Below are 16312 nucleotides of genomic sequence, written 5' to 3' on the forward strand. Positions count from 1 at the left end.
AATTACTATGCCATGGCAGTCTCATGCCATGAGACTCTTCACAGCAGTTCATAGGACTCTACTTTCATGAGTGAAATACAAGCATTTGGAATGACGGCATAAAGAAATGGAAAATGTGTGGCATTGTGTGTTTAGACCTATCTACCTACCTTTGTTCCATGGCTTGAGAAAGAAAGGTGCAATGACAGCAATGCCATCGGCTCCTATTTCTGCTGCATGTTGGGCCTTTAAAAGAAGAAAGACCATTGATCACAGTTCCAATGTGGGTGAGTGTGGGGGTTGCTCCATATCAACAAGCAATTCTCAAACACCAGCTGGGTTTCCTACAATTCAAGTCAACTCTGGCACTATCTATCTGGAGATGGAATCAGCTTCCACGAGTTAAAGGCTCAGTCCCAAAAGACCAGCCTCCTGTGCTGAGTTGCTCATTCAGGACCAACTCTTTGTGACCCCATGAACTGTAGCCCGCCAGCCACCTCTGTCCATGGGGATTCTCCAGGCAAGAATACTATCCTCACGTCAAATGCCATGTTATCCTGTGCTCCTGACCTACGGGCTGTAGATTGGAGGTGTCAATGACCCCCTCCAAGGGTCAAATAATTTGCTAAGGTGGCTCACAGAAATCAGAGAAATGACTGACTGAGGAGACCACTGTCTACTTTATATATATCTAAAGTAGGATACAACTCAGGAACAGCCAGATCAAAGAGATGCACAGGGCAAGGGGCGGGTAGGGCAAGGGGCGCATAGGGCAAGGGGCGCGTAGGGCAAGGGGCGCGTAGGGCATAAAACTTCCACATCATCTCCCAGTGCACGTCCCCCACATCCTCCCCAAATCTCTATATGTTCACCAAACCAGAAATCCATCCTTTGGTATGTTTAATGAGGTTTTACTACATATGCATTATTGATTATATCATTGGCCATTGGTGACTGGTTCAAATTCCAGCCCCTTTCCCTCCCTGCAGGGAGAGAGCTGAGAATGAAAATTCCAACCCCTTAATTCACTGGCTTGGTGTTCTTGGCAACCAGCTCCCAACCTTAAGTGCTTTCCAAAAATCACCTCATTAACATAACAAGAGACACTTTTATTGTTCTCATCTCTGGGAATTCCAAGGGTTTTAAGGACCTCTGTGCCAGAAATGGGACAAAAACCAAATATATAAGATCTTATGGAAAAATCCAAATGATTTTTTGGCCAATTCAATATATTTCTTGTTATAAATCACAATATCACAACTATCCTGAGTAAGAGATTTATTATATTCACCTCTAACTTAGATACTAGAGGTTAACAACAGACTTTTCAAATTTGCCAGCTGATGTACCACTAGAGTGGGAAATTAGCCATGTTTAATAATATCATTACCAGGAAAATTTCCCAGGTTGCTAAGTAGAGACCTTTGGAGGAGGTGAGCTGTGTATTTAACTTGAACCTTCCGAGGCATTGTCACTACAAAAAAAAACTTGCTATGGAGGCATGAGCAGCTTGTTTTGATAAACTGTAACTGTTAATGATAGCGAAACTTGCAAACGTCATTGCTCTTCCAGTGTTCAGCCCGTTGGATAATACCAACTTTCCTCTCCAAAGATACAGTAGTCACAGTTCAAAATTTATATTACAGACTGGAAATGTTAAGGACAGAGTAAAGGGACAAAGCAGGTGATTAAATAGTTAATGCCACTAGTGGATTATAAGTAGACAAAAAATGGGAGACCTCTGTAAGTTAATGATTACTCCGGAAAGCAGGTTTGCTTATCCACAAAAGCAAGCATGCTTGCTTTGCAGCAGAAGCATGAGACATGACCAAAACAATAAAACAATTGCAACAGTAGGAAAGAGCTGGACACGACTGGGCGACTGAATAACAACAATCGTAAGACCTACGCCATGCCCAGTGAGCTCCGTTGTTAGGACACACTCTTTGCACCCATGAAAAACACTAATTTGTGTACCTAGCTTGACCATGAAGGGATAAGAAAACTCCCCTGCCCAACCTGAAGGAGGAACTGATGTTGGAAGCATGATGTCTATTCAAGAAAGACAAAGAAGGTCTTCTCCCGCTCCCCACTTCTCCTCTGATTATAAAACTATAGCCCGGTAATCTCTCGCCCACTCTCTTGTGTAAGCCTCACAAGCATCCTATTCGAATAAATCACTTTTTAGCTATCATTTTGCCTCTTGCTGAAATCTTTCTGCAGTGAGACATAAAGGACTGGAGCTCTTTGGAACACCCTTCATGCCGTCCTGAAATGCCACAATGGTTTCAGCAATGCAGTTGAGAAAGTTTGAGTAGAAAGATTATAAACATCACAGAAGATACAGAAGATACTCTTCTGACGTTTTCTCACATTATCTCAGAAAAAATGAACATTTCTTCCCACTGAGCCCTCATAACTTTTTTTGTATGTATTTCAAGTAGAGTACCTAAGCCTACCACATTGTAAGATAGTTGCATATGGTTACTGGTCTTCAACTAGAGTTAATTCCCTGAGGGTAGGATGTCAGATCTTATTGACTCTTGTGTTCAGATCAGTCATGGTGCTGAACACATAGCAAGCACCCAGTGGATGTGTGAAACACGTCCCATTACCTAAAAGGGGCATCACATTAAACTATGGATATCTGTATCTAATAGATGTGATTAACTTTCTGCAGAAGTAAAGCAGAAGAGTCAGAAAGAGACTGGAATATAGTCTAAACACCAGTCAAGGACATTGGACAGAATTTTATTAATACAGGATTGAAATGCGACATATTTGAATCATTCAGTACACTGTTTAGGACAAGAGTAGTAGGGTAACCTTAGCTGAAAGGAAGAACCAAAACCACTTCGTAGATAGTTGATGGCAGTGCCCATTCAGGCATCATCCAATGGAGACTTATGTCTAAGCAGATGCCAATATTACTGTCTCTTTGGCAAGATTATCCCACGGCAGGGGATTAATCTTTATGCTAAGATTATCTTTATACTATTCTAGTATTGAGCCCACTCCAGTGTTCTTGCCTGGAGAATCCCAGGGACGGGGGAGCCTGGTGAGCTGCTGTTGCTGGGGTCGCACAGAGTTGGACACGACTGAAGCGACTTAGCAGCAGCAGCAGTAGTATTGAGCCCAATGAACAACATTGGCTCTCATGTCATGATATGACAATATTTTAAAATTTACAAGACCCAGGTTTGGTCCCTGGGTTGGGAAGATCCCCTGGAAAAGAGAACGGCTACTCACTCCAATGTTCTTGCCTGGAGAATCTCATGGACATAGGAGCCTGGTGGGCTACCGTCCATGGGGTCTCAAAGAGTCAGACATGACTGAGCAACTAACACCTCTTCCATCAGAGAAAACAGCAATTGAAAGGAGAAGGGGGAGAAAAAAGATTTCCTCCACTGTACTACCTTACTTGAAAGATCAACTGTAGGAACAACAAATCAAAAAGAATAAATCAAGTTTTCAAGTTCTGATTCTAGGCTTACTAAGCAATCATTTAGTCATGCCTTCACTTGTGGCTTGCCTAAGAGTGTTGAATTGCAGTTTTGCAAGTATACAGTATGCATCCCATTTCTAAATTCAATTAATAGGGATTTCTCCAACAGTCCAATGGTTAAGACCCTGGGCTTCCACTGCAGGGGGCACGGGTTCAATCTGCAGTAAGGGAACTAAGATCCCAAATACTACATCAGGGCCAAAACAAATAAATAAATAGACAAATAAAACCTAACTAATTAATTCAAATAACAGGAAATAGAATCAAACAAGGGCTTCCCAGGTGGCACTGGTGGTAAAGAATCCGCCTCTCAAGGCAGGAGACGCAGGAGACGTGGGTTGGATCCCTGGGCCAGGAAGATCCTCTGAAGGAGGGCCTGGCAACCCACTCAAGTATTTTTGCCTTGAGAATCCCATGGACAGGGGAGTCTGGCAGGCTACAGTCCATGGGGTTGCAAAGAGTCAGACACGACTGAAGCAATTTTGCATTCACGCTGCTGCTGCTAAGTCGCTTCAGTCGTGTCCAGCTCTGTGCGACCCCATAGACGGCAGCCCACCAGGCTCCCTGGTCCCTGGGATTCTCCAGGCAAGAACACTGGAGTGGGTTGCCATTGCCTTCTCGATCAAACAAAACCCACAAGAAGATGCTGGAGTTAGATGGGGTCATTGCGCTCCTTGGAATTAGAACATCAAAGTTATGTGGACAAAGAACGTCTCTGCCATTTCAGTAAACAGTGTTTCGACCACGCTGCCATCAGCTGCTGCAGCCACTAGGTCAGGGTGCCCTGAGAAGAACTCAGGATGGAGAAAAACATGCATATCAAAAGAACGGTTTCAATAAGCCTGCATGCACTTTCCCATACAAAGAAAAGGACTAAAATAATTAACTTGAAATGTACTTTTGTGATAAGCTATAATCTTTTGATGTTCAACTACATGGTTTATTTTTGTTTTTTTCAGCCAGAAACTCCTACACATCCAGGTTCTTCCCTTGCCTCTTTGGAACAGTCCCTCAGAGCTAGCTGAGTGGCTGTACCCCAGGCCCCAGTCCTCAGTTAAGGACGCTGATTAAAATATAATTCTTGCCTTTTAGGCTGCACATTTTTTTCAGTCAACAGTTGACTGACAGCAGTCCAGTCTACAATATCTCTGGGCTTTCTTTACTTACTCCATTCACAAAGGCTTCAAAATCACCACACCATTTACTTTTCTGCTAGCAACTTTTAACTCCTTCTTCCCTTGCCACAGTTTTACTCCACCTAACCTGCTCACCTCTAAACCCAGAGCAATGTAACTCTTTGCATTCTTGTTCCTATGTTCTAACTGAAGAGTGTACCTAGAAGAAAATTTCCACAGCTGTGTTGAGTGGTGATGTGACAAACTGAAGACGTACAACGCACCACTAGGGCAATCCTTTTAAAAAAATTTAATTACTTTAAAATTTATTTTTCAAAATTGTGACTTAGAAAAATGTAACACTGGGAATTCACTGGTGGCCTGATGGTTAGGATTCCAGCATTTCGTTGCTATGGCCTGCATTCAATCTCTGGTCGGGGAACTAAGATTATACAAGCTGCACAGTGAGGTTTAAAAAAAAAAACCATCTTAACTATTTTTAAGTGTACAGTTCAGTTCTGCTAAATATATTCACATTGTTGAGAAACAGATCTATAGAACTTATTCATCCTGCAAATCTGAAACTTGTGGAAGGAGTTGTCAATAGGAACTTTATTTTGTACTTTAGAACTCCATCCTGTTAAACTGTGAACTGTGCTGACCCTGCTGACAACAACAAAAAAAAGCAGCAGCAGCAGCTATCTGTTGAGAAAGGCATCTTGGGGTAATGTGCAGAAATGTGCCATTACTGATAATAAGTGAGACACACTTGTTTAATCGCTTAGTCGTGTCCAACTCTTTATGACCTCATGGACTGCAGCACAGCAGGCTTCCCTGTCCTTCACTATCTCCCTGAGTTTGCTCAGACTTATCTCCATTCGAGTCGATGATGGCATTCAACCATCTCATCCTCTGTCACCCCTTTCTCCTCCTGTCTTCAATTTCCCCCAGCATCAGGGTCTTTTCCAATGAATTGGCTTTTTGCATCGGGTGGCTAAAGAGTTGGAGCTTCAGCTTTAGCAACAGTCCTTCCAATGAACATTCAGGGTTGATTTCCTTTAGGGTTGACTGGTTTGATCGCCTTGCTGTCCAAGGGATTCCCAAGAGTCTTCTCCAGCACCACAGTTCGAAAGCATCAACTCTTCAGCGCTCAGCCTTCTTTATGGTCCAACTCTCTCATCCATATATGACTACTGGAAAAACCACAGCTTTGACTAGATGGACCTTTGTCTGCAAAGTGATGTCTCTGCTTTTTAATATGTTGTCTAGGTGTGTAATAGCTTTTCTTCCAAGGAGCAAGCATCTTTTAATTTCTTGGTTGCAAGTCACTGTCTGCAGTGATTTTAGAGCCCAAGAAAATATAGTCTATCACTATCTCTATTTTTCCCCATTTATTTGCCATGAAGTAAAGGAGATCAGTCCTGGGTGTTCTTTGGAAGGACTGTGGCCACCTCATGCAAAGAGTTGACTCATTGGAAAAGACTCTGATGCTGGGAGGGATTGGAGGCAGGAGGAGAAGGGGACGACAGAGGATGAGATGGCTGGATGGCATCACCCACTTGATGGACATGAGTCTGGGTGAACTCCGGGAGTTGGTGATGGACAGGGAGGTCTGGCGTGCTGCAATTCATGAGGTTGCAAAGAGTCGGACACAACTGAGTGACTGAACTGAACTGAACTGATGAGACTGGATGCCATGATCCTAGTTTTTTGAATATTGAGTTTTAAGTCAGCTGTTTCACTCTCTTCTTTCACCTTCATCAAGAGGCTCTTTAGTTTCTCTTTGTTTTCTGCCCTTAGGGTGGTATCATCTGCATATCTGAGACACACTTGACCAGTCAATAAATTGTAACCAAAAAAAAAAAAAAAAAGAAGATATAGACCTCCCGATCAGAGCTCTTGGCAAATAACTTACGGAAACTAAGTGTACTTCTCTGTTTTCCTTTAAAGACTCCTGACTTTTGGGTCCCAGAGGGACACTGTTCTGGGGGCTGCAGGAATCTGTGCTCCCTGAATTGTAACTCTAAGACCCCAAGTAACCATGAATTTGTTTTCTATTGTCTGTGAGTTTGTTTCTGTTTTGTAAATAAGTTCATTTGGGTATCATTTTTTTTAGATTCCACCTATAAATTTGACTTACTTCACTTAGTATGATGTTCTCTAGGTCCATCCATGCTGGATTAACAGATACATACTACTTCACACAAAACAGATAAACAACAAGGAAGTGTATAGCACAGGAAACTTGTAATAATCGATATCTTGTAATAATCTATAATGAAAAAGAATCTGAATATATATTCTTTATATTTATATATACACCTGATCCAATTTGCAAAAGAGAAAACACAGTTGCATCACTTGAAGTTTACAGTGATGCAGACAGGCTGCACTGCTGTCGTTTGTGCTTGTTTGACAGTTAACTAATACCTAAGTAACCTCAATCTCAAGACGGCTAAATTCTACCAAGGTCTATTTGAAATTAATCCAATTTGGGATTTAAGTAAATGTCCAGGGAATAAAGTTTAAGGTTCAACCAAACAATAGATTTCTGAAGGTAATAACTGCTTAATCTAGGGGTGTGTGTGTGTGTGTGTGTGTGAGTATATATAAAACTGAATAACTTTGCTGTATACCAGAAACTACCACAACACTGTAAATCAACTATACTTCTATTTAAAACAAGATCCCAAATAAATGCATTTCTTTGTTTTATAGCCTGCTGCTTTTTCTCAGACAACAAACTCTATTTCCATTAAACAACTCTTCTTTCCCCTCCCACTAGTCCCCAGTAACCACCATTCTAATTTCTGTTTACGTGGATTTGACTACTTTGGATACCTCATAACAGAAGAGGAATAATATAGTATTTGTCCTTTAGTGACTGGCGTATTTCACTTAGCACAATGTCCTCAAGGAGGTTCATCCATAGTGCAGCATGTGACAAGATGGATTTGCTTCCTTTCAATATTGAATAATATTCCATTGTATGTATACTATATACCACCTTTTCTTTATCCATTCATCTATCCATGGGCATCTAGGTTGCTTCGACCTCATGAACAGTGCTGCTATAAACAGGGGTGGGGGCAAGCTTCTTCTGTCTAAACTTTCTCTTCCATTCTCCAGGCATTAATTCTCAGTTTTTACCACTTCTCATGTCTGAACACTCACTCCATCTCCTTTAGGCCCAGCAGATGGTCTTGCCTTTTACTTCCCAGAGAAAACTGAGGTTGGCTCAAGTTAAGTTCCTTACCTGCAAGCCAGATAGCTCCATACCCATCCTTACTTTGCCCAATAGAAGAGGTGCCTCTGTCTCCTATTTGACACTCTGCTACAGCAGTTATCACCTTGGGCTGCTTTCTTCATAGCTCTATGCTGGCTTCCCTGAGGTTCTAGACTTTATATGCACTAGCATAGCATCCAATATTTAGCAAAAATGATACTGACTTTAACTCCAGCATAAAGATGGAGGTCCCTCAAGTGGTTTCTCCCAGATGGACCCACATACATACCAGTTCTTGTGACTCCTTCAAGCTCAAGGCTCCCACATGAATTACTATCTGATCCAACCTGCAAAAGAGAAACCTCTGTTGCATCACTTGAAGTTTACAAAGGGCTGTGCTGGTTATTCTGGTTTGTGCTGGTTTTACCAGTTAGCTAATATCTGGCTAATCTCACTCTTAAGACTAGTGAATTCTACCATGGTCTACTTTAAATTAATCTGATCAGGGATTTTTTAAAAAGTCCCGGGAATACAATTTAAGATTCAACCAAGCAATAGACTGATGTTGAAGCTGAAACTCCAATACTTTGGCAACCTGATGCATAGAACTGACTCATCTGAAAAGACCCTGAGGCTGGGAAAGATTCAAGGTGGGAGGAGAAGGAGACAACAGAGGATGAGATTGGATGGCATCACTGACTCAATGGACATGAGTTTAAGTAAACTCCGGGAGTTGGTGATGGACAGGGAGGCCTGGCGTGCTGCAGTCCGTGGGGCTGCAAAGAGTCAGACACGACCGAGTGACTGAACTGAACTGAAGCAATAGAATTTTGAAAGTAATAACAGATTAATCAATACTTGAGGACTTGTTTTGACTACTCTTTGTTAGAGATTCTGCATTTGATGGTGACTGTATACATGAAGATAGGTGTAAAACTGAGATATTTTGGGTTGGAGATAAAAATAAAGAGGTTCCTTAAGGAGTACATCCAGGAATCAGTCCTATAAGAAACGAACTCGCTGTGAAAAGTTTTTTCCTATCTTGAAATTCCTCAGGATTTGGCCATGAAAGAGGTTTTCTCTGAGACGCCAATGTTCATCTTTGGATGTGTGCCACAGGGCACCCTGGGAAGAAGCCACACTTAGACTGTTCCTCTGTTGGTAGGATCAATATGACTCAGCTGTAATTCAGGCATGCTGGTGAGTCTTCCAGGGACTCTGAACGACACACGTGCCGCTCTCATGGGATGGAGACATGTCATCTCCATTGAGGCCTGAGCACTGAATCCTCCCATCATCCTTGACTTGTGCTATCTTAGGTAAAATGGGATCTCACTGGGAAGTCCTGTGATCAGGTCTGCATTTGTAAAGGATAAGAGAAGATTTCTGAAAGAAGAAAAGGTGGCTGGCTTTTTACCCTCACCAGCAGCTTTACTGCATGACTCCCTTAAACATTTTACTACCCCATCTCCTGGCTTAGGTTAAAACAATCATGCATTTCCTTCTCCTCTCCACCAGGCTGCTGACTCTGTGGCTTTAGTACAAACTTGCAGTTTCTCAATCCAGGAGGAAAAGACTCCCCAAAGTGTTCTAGTCGCCATGACTTATTTTGTTTTCCAAGTCCCTGCAGAGGCTGCTCCAAGTCTTGATTTTTCACCTCAAGCTCTAAATTCTACCCCACAACCCCTTTTTCTTGGCAGATGTCCTTGCTCCTTGCTTCCAAGACACCAAAGATAAAGGCACTCTGCACACAGACTCCCTTTTCCCCCTCCTCACCTCTGTGCTTAGCTGTAATCCCTTCTGTATGTTCCTTTCAGCTTCTTATCTGTCTCCTAGAGCTACTCTACCTACATTTGGATTTATTTCAAGCCCCGCCGAGATCGTCCATCAAAGGCATCGGTTCTCCACTCTCTTTATCTCTTCTCCAATGGCACTGTCCTTTCAGCATGGAAATGTGTTTAAGAATTTCCTACTGTGAGAGAAATAAACTACCCTTCTTTTAATCTTGGTTCCTCCTCTCTAATCCATTATTCCCTTTCTCCTTCCCTTCATCCCAGCACATTTTAAAAATTAAGTATTTTTAAAATTTATTTCTTTGTGCTGGATCTTAATCTCGGTCTGTGCGATCTAGTTTCCAGACTGGGGATCGAACTTGGGCCCCCTTGCATTGGGAGTTCAGAGTCTTAGCCACTGGACCACCAGGGAAGTCCCTACCTGCAAACGTTTTTCTGAGTGTGAGAATAAACTACCCTTAGTGGTCCCCCTTCCAGGTGTCTGCTGCATTCTACCCCCTCTGGATCTGCTTCTGTGACAATGACCCGATGGGCTCTGCTCTCTCTGAGGCCACCGGTCATTTCCTGCCTTCTCAATACTCCATTCTGCAGACTCTCACAGCATCTAACAATTATTAAAAGAAATGTTATAATGGACACGGCACCTACTGCAAATAATTACAGTGAATTCTTATATAATCCTTAGTACTATGTGTCAGGCACTGCTTGGACCCTTACTACCACCTTATAGGATGGGTACTATTAACATTCCGGCTTGATAGACAGAACATAGGGCGTTTAAGACCAGCCTGAGCTCACAGAGCTACAGAGAGGCAGAGCCAGCAGCCGACTCAGGCAGTCTGGCCTTCAAGCCCTGCTCTTAATTCCCATGTTCGTTGGACGCTCTACAAGACCTTCCTTCCTGCAGTGACAGGACTCTCTCCTAATCTCCCTCCAACCCTTCTGAGTTTTTTCCGTCTGTGCCCGCTTCACTACCCTCCCGTTTCTGGTGCTTTTCTTTTCTGACCACGCTGGGAGGCATATGGTATCTTAGTTCCCCGACCAGGGATCGAAGCTGCACCCCCGGCAATAGAAGCACAGCTTCCTAAACTGCTGGAACACTAGGGAATTCCCTCTGGTGCTTTTCTTAATGTTTACACTTAGCCTTCCTGTTTTCTCACTCCGCCCATGGTCTTTAATTGTTTGGGGCCCAGGATCAGACTGAAAATTGGCTGAAAATGGACAGAAATTGCCTATGTGGACATTCAAGTTTGGCGTACAATTTCAGAGTGCCCCAAGTGCTCCAAGGGCTTCCCAGGTGGCGCTAGTGTTAAAGAACCCGCCTGCCAATGCAGGAGATATAAGAGACTCGGGTTTGACCCCTGGGTCAGGAATATCCCCTGGAGTAGGGCACAGCAACCCACTCCAGTATTCTTGCCTGGAGAATCCCATGGACAGAGGAGCCTGGCAGGCCATGGTCCACAGAGCTGCAGAGTCGGACACAACTGAAGCGGCTTAGCACACGTGCCAGGTGCTCTAACGCCGTTTAAGGATCGGAGACTTACCTCCAATCTAAGGCACCGTCAATCACTCCCTTCTCTGATCCCTGTTTACACTATTTATCAGAAGGATCAGTGTTAGTTTTCATGGCCTGACATCTCCACTGGATGGTAAGCAACCTGAGGGCAGAGATCCTGTTTTACATCCCCAGTGCCAGCACAGTGCATAACCCACAAAGTAGCAGACAACGAATCAAACTTGGTTCATTGCGCCTATTGAATCGACGCAGTTCTATTGGTTTTCCCAGGCATGAATTGAGTGTTATGACAAAAATCCATCATTGCACTGAAGTTTAGAGGATGCAGAAAGCTCCCTAAGCCTATGAGAGGCAGCCCCACAGAGAGCACTCGGAGTCGTGTGCAGAGACAAGACGCGATGGAAGCAACAGGACCTGCCCTGAGACAGGAATGATGCTGCGCGGCTCAGCAGAGGGGCCAGCAGCCAACCACCAGGGCCCTCTGCCCCTCATCCAAGGACAGGGTACCCACCCCTAGCAAGGGACTGGCCTGGTAAACAGACCAGAGGCAGTTTCCGGCTCCACGATGGGATCTCTGAGAGCCGGGAGTGTCTTGCTGCCCTTCCACATGGAAAGGAAGGGCGCTCCTCTCCCCACAAGCTGACCGTGGGTTAGACTTGTGGCCGGAAGGCACGGAGGCTGTGTCATCTGGGATAGAGCTGTGGTCTCTGCTGCCCTGGCAGATAAGGGAGTTTATCTCGATGGAGCCACTCACTTGTTCCTCCCCTTTGTTACCCACTCCTCCGCGACCCGGCAGCGCTCCGAGATGCTCAGGGACAGGCCTTCTCCCGTCGTACCGTTCACTGTTCCAAACAGAGAGTCAGTCAGGGGGACCAGCTGATACCTGTCATTCCTCCAGCACCAACGCTGGCAGTGCAGGGGCAGAAACCCCTGCTCAAGAGGAAGGGACACGGAGACACACTGAGGAGTCTGGAGCCAGTGGTGTGATGCCATGTTTCCATTCTTCACTTCAGACTCAGTTCATCTTCATCTTATCAAAAGGACAGGGAAGGTTAGGCATGATTTATAATTACAAATCTGTCCTTGTTTTCAGGGATAGAGAGTAAGTATTTTAAATGGAGACAGAGATGACTGCCCAGGTTTCAGGCAAGTCTCTGAACATACCAGGCAAGTTCTCTATTTGGGTTTAATGGCAGGAAAACCAATACCACCCAGTACTGGGATGTCTCAGCGGTCCTAAGCGGCATTTACTTACGAAGACAATGGTGGGTACTGCAGATCTAAAACGACCTCTGTCTAGAGACCTGGGTCCTTGGACTCCTTAATCAATAGAAATTGGTAAGACGCCAGATGAGAATTTCAGGCAAGGCTTTATGGCGGCTTGTGATGCAGCCGGGGAGAGGGAGAACCAGAAACAGGCATCCTTGCTCGTTTCCCAAAGTGGCATGCCGGTCCTTAAAGGGGGTCACAAGAGGGCGGGTCCGTGGGTTGGGCAGGAGGCATAGGTGGTCTGCCCACTTGCTTGGTGTGCAGTCTGGAGGGATCGTGTGCAGCACCCTGCTTTTGCTCCCAGCACCTCAGAAGTGGCTGCTGGCTCGTGGCCTTTTTGTATCTTATTGCTCATAATTTGCCCCAGTTGCACGTGTGCATAGCGATTTTTAGCCCCTTATAGTCTCTTTATAGTCTGTTGGTCTAGGTGCAAGTGCTCTGGTAAAGGGTCCCAGTTCCTGGCCGATTTCAAGCACACTACCAAATTAGATAATCTCTTGATCATCTTTTAGGTCTAAAATTGACGAACCTAAAAATTCACAAATTTTACACTGCTTAGCCAGGCTCAACCATAACCTATAACACAATAACACTGTGACCTCCAGGCTAGTAATCTGCTTTCCAAGGACTGAGCTCGAGATGTGTAGAGAAATCCCTAAAGATGACTTACCAAAGACATTCTTCACTCCCTGTTCCTCTACAAGATAATCCACATACCGACCAATGACTGAAAAGTTGATTTCTCTGAAAAACACAAAAAATCGGAAAAGAATGCACATTTATTCTTTTCTAGATTATTCAATCCATGTTATTGTTTAGTCACTAAGTGGTGCTCGACTCTTTTGCAACCCCATGGACTGTAGCCCGTCAGGCTCCTCTGTCCATGGAATTTCCCAGGAATACTGGCATGGGTTGCCATTTCCTCCTCCAGGGGGTCTTCCTGACACAAGGGTCCAACCTGCATCTCCTGCACTGGCAGGCAGATTCTTAACAGCTGAATCACTGCTCTCTCTTGTTAATCATTATTCAAATCCACCCAACCAGACTGTGAAATTCTTAGCCTGCTCTGAATAATGCCTGGATTTTTTTCTTCTCTACTCAGCCACACGTGCCTCAATTATGTGAGCAAAACCTTATTAGCTATCCACAAAGGTTTTACATTTAAACTGCATTACAAGTAATATTTAAAAAATAATTACTTAATTATCTTTTGCCCTTTTGGGGTAGAGTGATGGGCTGGGATGTGATTAAATGAGAACTTAACATTTTCTGTGTGGCCAGAAGCAATCATTTCTTAGGAAGTAAGAAAATATTGCCACCCTGCTTATTTAACTTATATGCAGAGTACATCATGAGAAACGCTGGACTAGAAGAAACACAAGCTGGAATCAAGATTGCCAGGAGAAATATCAATAACCTCAGATATGCAGATGATACCACCCTTATGGCAGAAAGTGAAGAGGAGCTAAAAAGCCTCTTGATGAAAGTGAAAGAGGAGAGTGAAAAAGTTGGCTTAAAGCTCAACATTCAGAAAACGAAGATCATGGCATCCAGTCCCATCACTTCATGGGAAATAGATGGGGAAACCGTAGAAACAGTGTCAGACTTTATTTTTTTGGGCTCCAAAATCACTGCAGATGGTGACTGCAGCCATGAAATTAAAAGACACTTAATCCTGGGAAGAAAAGTTATGACCAACCTAGACAGTATATTCAAAAGCAGAGACATTACTTTGCCGACTAAGGTCTGTCTAGTCAAGGCTATGGTCTTTCCTGTGGTCATGTATGGATGTGAGAGTTGGAATGTGAAGAAGGCTGAGCGCCGAAGAATTGATGCTTTTGAACTGTGGTGTTGGAGAAGACTCTTGAGAGTCCCTTGGACTGCAAGGAGATCCAACCAGTCCATTTTAAAGGAGATCAGCCCTGGCTGTTCTTTGGAAGGAATGATGCTAAAGCTGAAGCTGGTACTTTGGCCACCTCATGCAAAGAGTTGACTCACTGGAAAAGACTCTGATGCTGGGAGGGATTGGGGGCAGGAGAAGAAGGGGACGACCCAGGATGAGATGGCTGGATGACATCACCAACTCGATGGACGTGGGTTTGGGTGAACTCCGGGAGATGGTGATGGACAGGGAGGCCTGGCGTGCTGCAATTCATGGGGTCACAAAGAGTCGGACACGACTGAGGGACTGAACTGAACTGAACTGAAGAAGATCCAATCTTAGTAATTGAAGAATTTTAGCACTTAATATTTATGACAATAGAGGAAGGCGTAAAGCCATTTACATGTGTTAGTGTTAAACTAAAGGGGATTAACAGCTGGAAAGGAACTTTGCCATCAGTTTGTCTTTCAAAGTGTCAATTGTGGAACAGCGGTATCAGTGTCTGGGGATATTAGCTGGAAATGATGAGTCCCAGGCCACACACAGTTCTCCTGGTCAGAATCTGCACTGTAACAAGACCTCCAGATGACCTGGATGTGCTTTCCAGTTTGAAAAGTACTGACCTTGTAAAGATCTGATACTTCAGGCAATAAGGGCTCTTTTCCTTAAAATCATATTGAGTTTAAAAATCTAGAAACTGACGGATCAGATAAAGTGAGCTGTTCTCAATCAAAATATAGGTGGGGAGGATGGAGAATGAAAACACAAAGGAAAACAGTGGGGCAAGGGATGTTAAATGTTGCAGAATGTGTGGTTGACAAGAAAACTAAGTATTGATATGAGTTGGCTAGTACTTTTGCATTTTTGTCAGTGGGGCCAGAGAATACTAATTTAATTTTAACCTTATTAACATTCTTTTCATCTTATGAGTCCTTAAAAAAACAAAAAGAAACCAAAATATCTGAGCCATATAGAAAACATAGACATCAAAGGGTATTTGTCAAAGGAAACAGAACAATAGAGATGAAAACAAAGGATGCCTAGGCAACCACTGCCCACAATGTGCAAGAGACAACCAGTCCAAGCTGCGACTTGGGCAAAGGGACACTTTAATGTAGTTGAAAGGCCTGCAAGGGGAGCAGGTGCTTTCCATAATGGCTCATGTCCCAGCATCATTAACACTGTCCCTCCCTGCCCTACTTGCTCAAATGTCAAATCCTGGCCTCTCAGTCTCACTGAGTAAGACTCTAAGATGGGTGAGTGGGCTGCCTAGACAATTCATCTCAGGACCCTCGTTTGGGTCAGCTGGACCTGCTCAAATTCTTGAAGTCTCTCTGCTTCAGATATCTGTGACCACTAGGAATCACACCTTTACAACACACTCGCCCCTTGCTGCTTCCGTCGGCTCTTCCCCACCTGGAACAAGCCCTGAGATGCAGGAACGATCAGCAGGGGCTTTGTCTGTGTGACAGTAGCTCTAGTTTTGACCACTGATGTCCACCTACTCATGCAAGCAGCCAGGAGACACCTCTGGCAGGCCCCAGGGACTTTCCAATCACGGACCGGAAACCGGAAATAAAGTCTCTGGGCAATAGCTTATGCTGGAGTCATGGATTCAGACACAGTGGCTCCTCCAGACTTTCACTGAAGTCTCAACATCTCCCCAGTTCCACCCTGGCCACATACTTACACACCGAGAGCAGGCCTGGCCTTTTCACCAAGGAGGAGCCTCTAGAGCTCCAGGTGACCGAGGCCTAGTAGGCACTGTACTCACTTTAATATGCTTTCTTTTGGTTTAATCTAATGTTTTCCTGGGTTTCCCTGGTGCCTCAGATGGTAAAGAATCTGTCTTCAATGCAGGATACCCAGGTTCGATCCCTGGGTCCGGAAGATCCCTTGGAGAAGAGAATGGCAACCCACTCCAGTATTCTTGCCTGAAGAATCCCATGAAGACAGGAGCCTGTGGGCTATAGTCCATGGGGTCGCGAAGAGTCAGAGTGACTAACACTTTCACTCTAACACTATTC

General features: G+C 44.2%; 1 protein-coding gene across 1 annotated transcript in view; it reads right to left on the reverse strand.

Annotated features, from left to right (window-relative positions):
• Positions 1 to 16312, reverse strand: part of NPL (N-acetylneuraminate pyruvate lyase) — a 45030-nt gene that overhangs the window by 16175 nt on the left and 12543 nt on the right. Inside the window, exons 3-6 of the mRNA XM_040263844.1 lie at positions 13074 to 13147; positions 11889 to 11976; positions 8115 to 8172; positions 150 to 225 (exon numbers count right to left, since the gene is read on the reverse strand). Coding sequence (XP_040119778.1) covers positions 150 to 225; positions 8115 to 8172; positions 11889 to 11976; positions 13074 to 13147 — 296 coding nt within the window. The remainder of the gene's footprint in view (positions 1 to 149; positions 226 to 8114; positions 8173 to 11888; positions 11977 to 13073; positions 13148 to 16312) is intronic.

This window comes from Oryx dammah, unplaced genomic scaffold, assembly GCF_014754425.2.
Source record: "Oryx dammah isolate SB20612 unplaced genomic scaffold, SCBI_Odam_1.1 HiC_scaffold_21, whole genome shotgun sequence".
Taxonomy (NCBI): Eukaryota; Metazoa; Chordata; class Mammalia; order Artiodactyla; family Bovidae; genus Oryx; species Oryx dammah.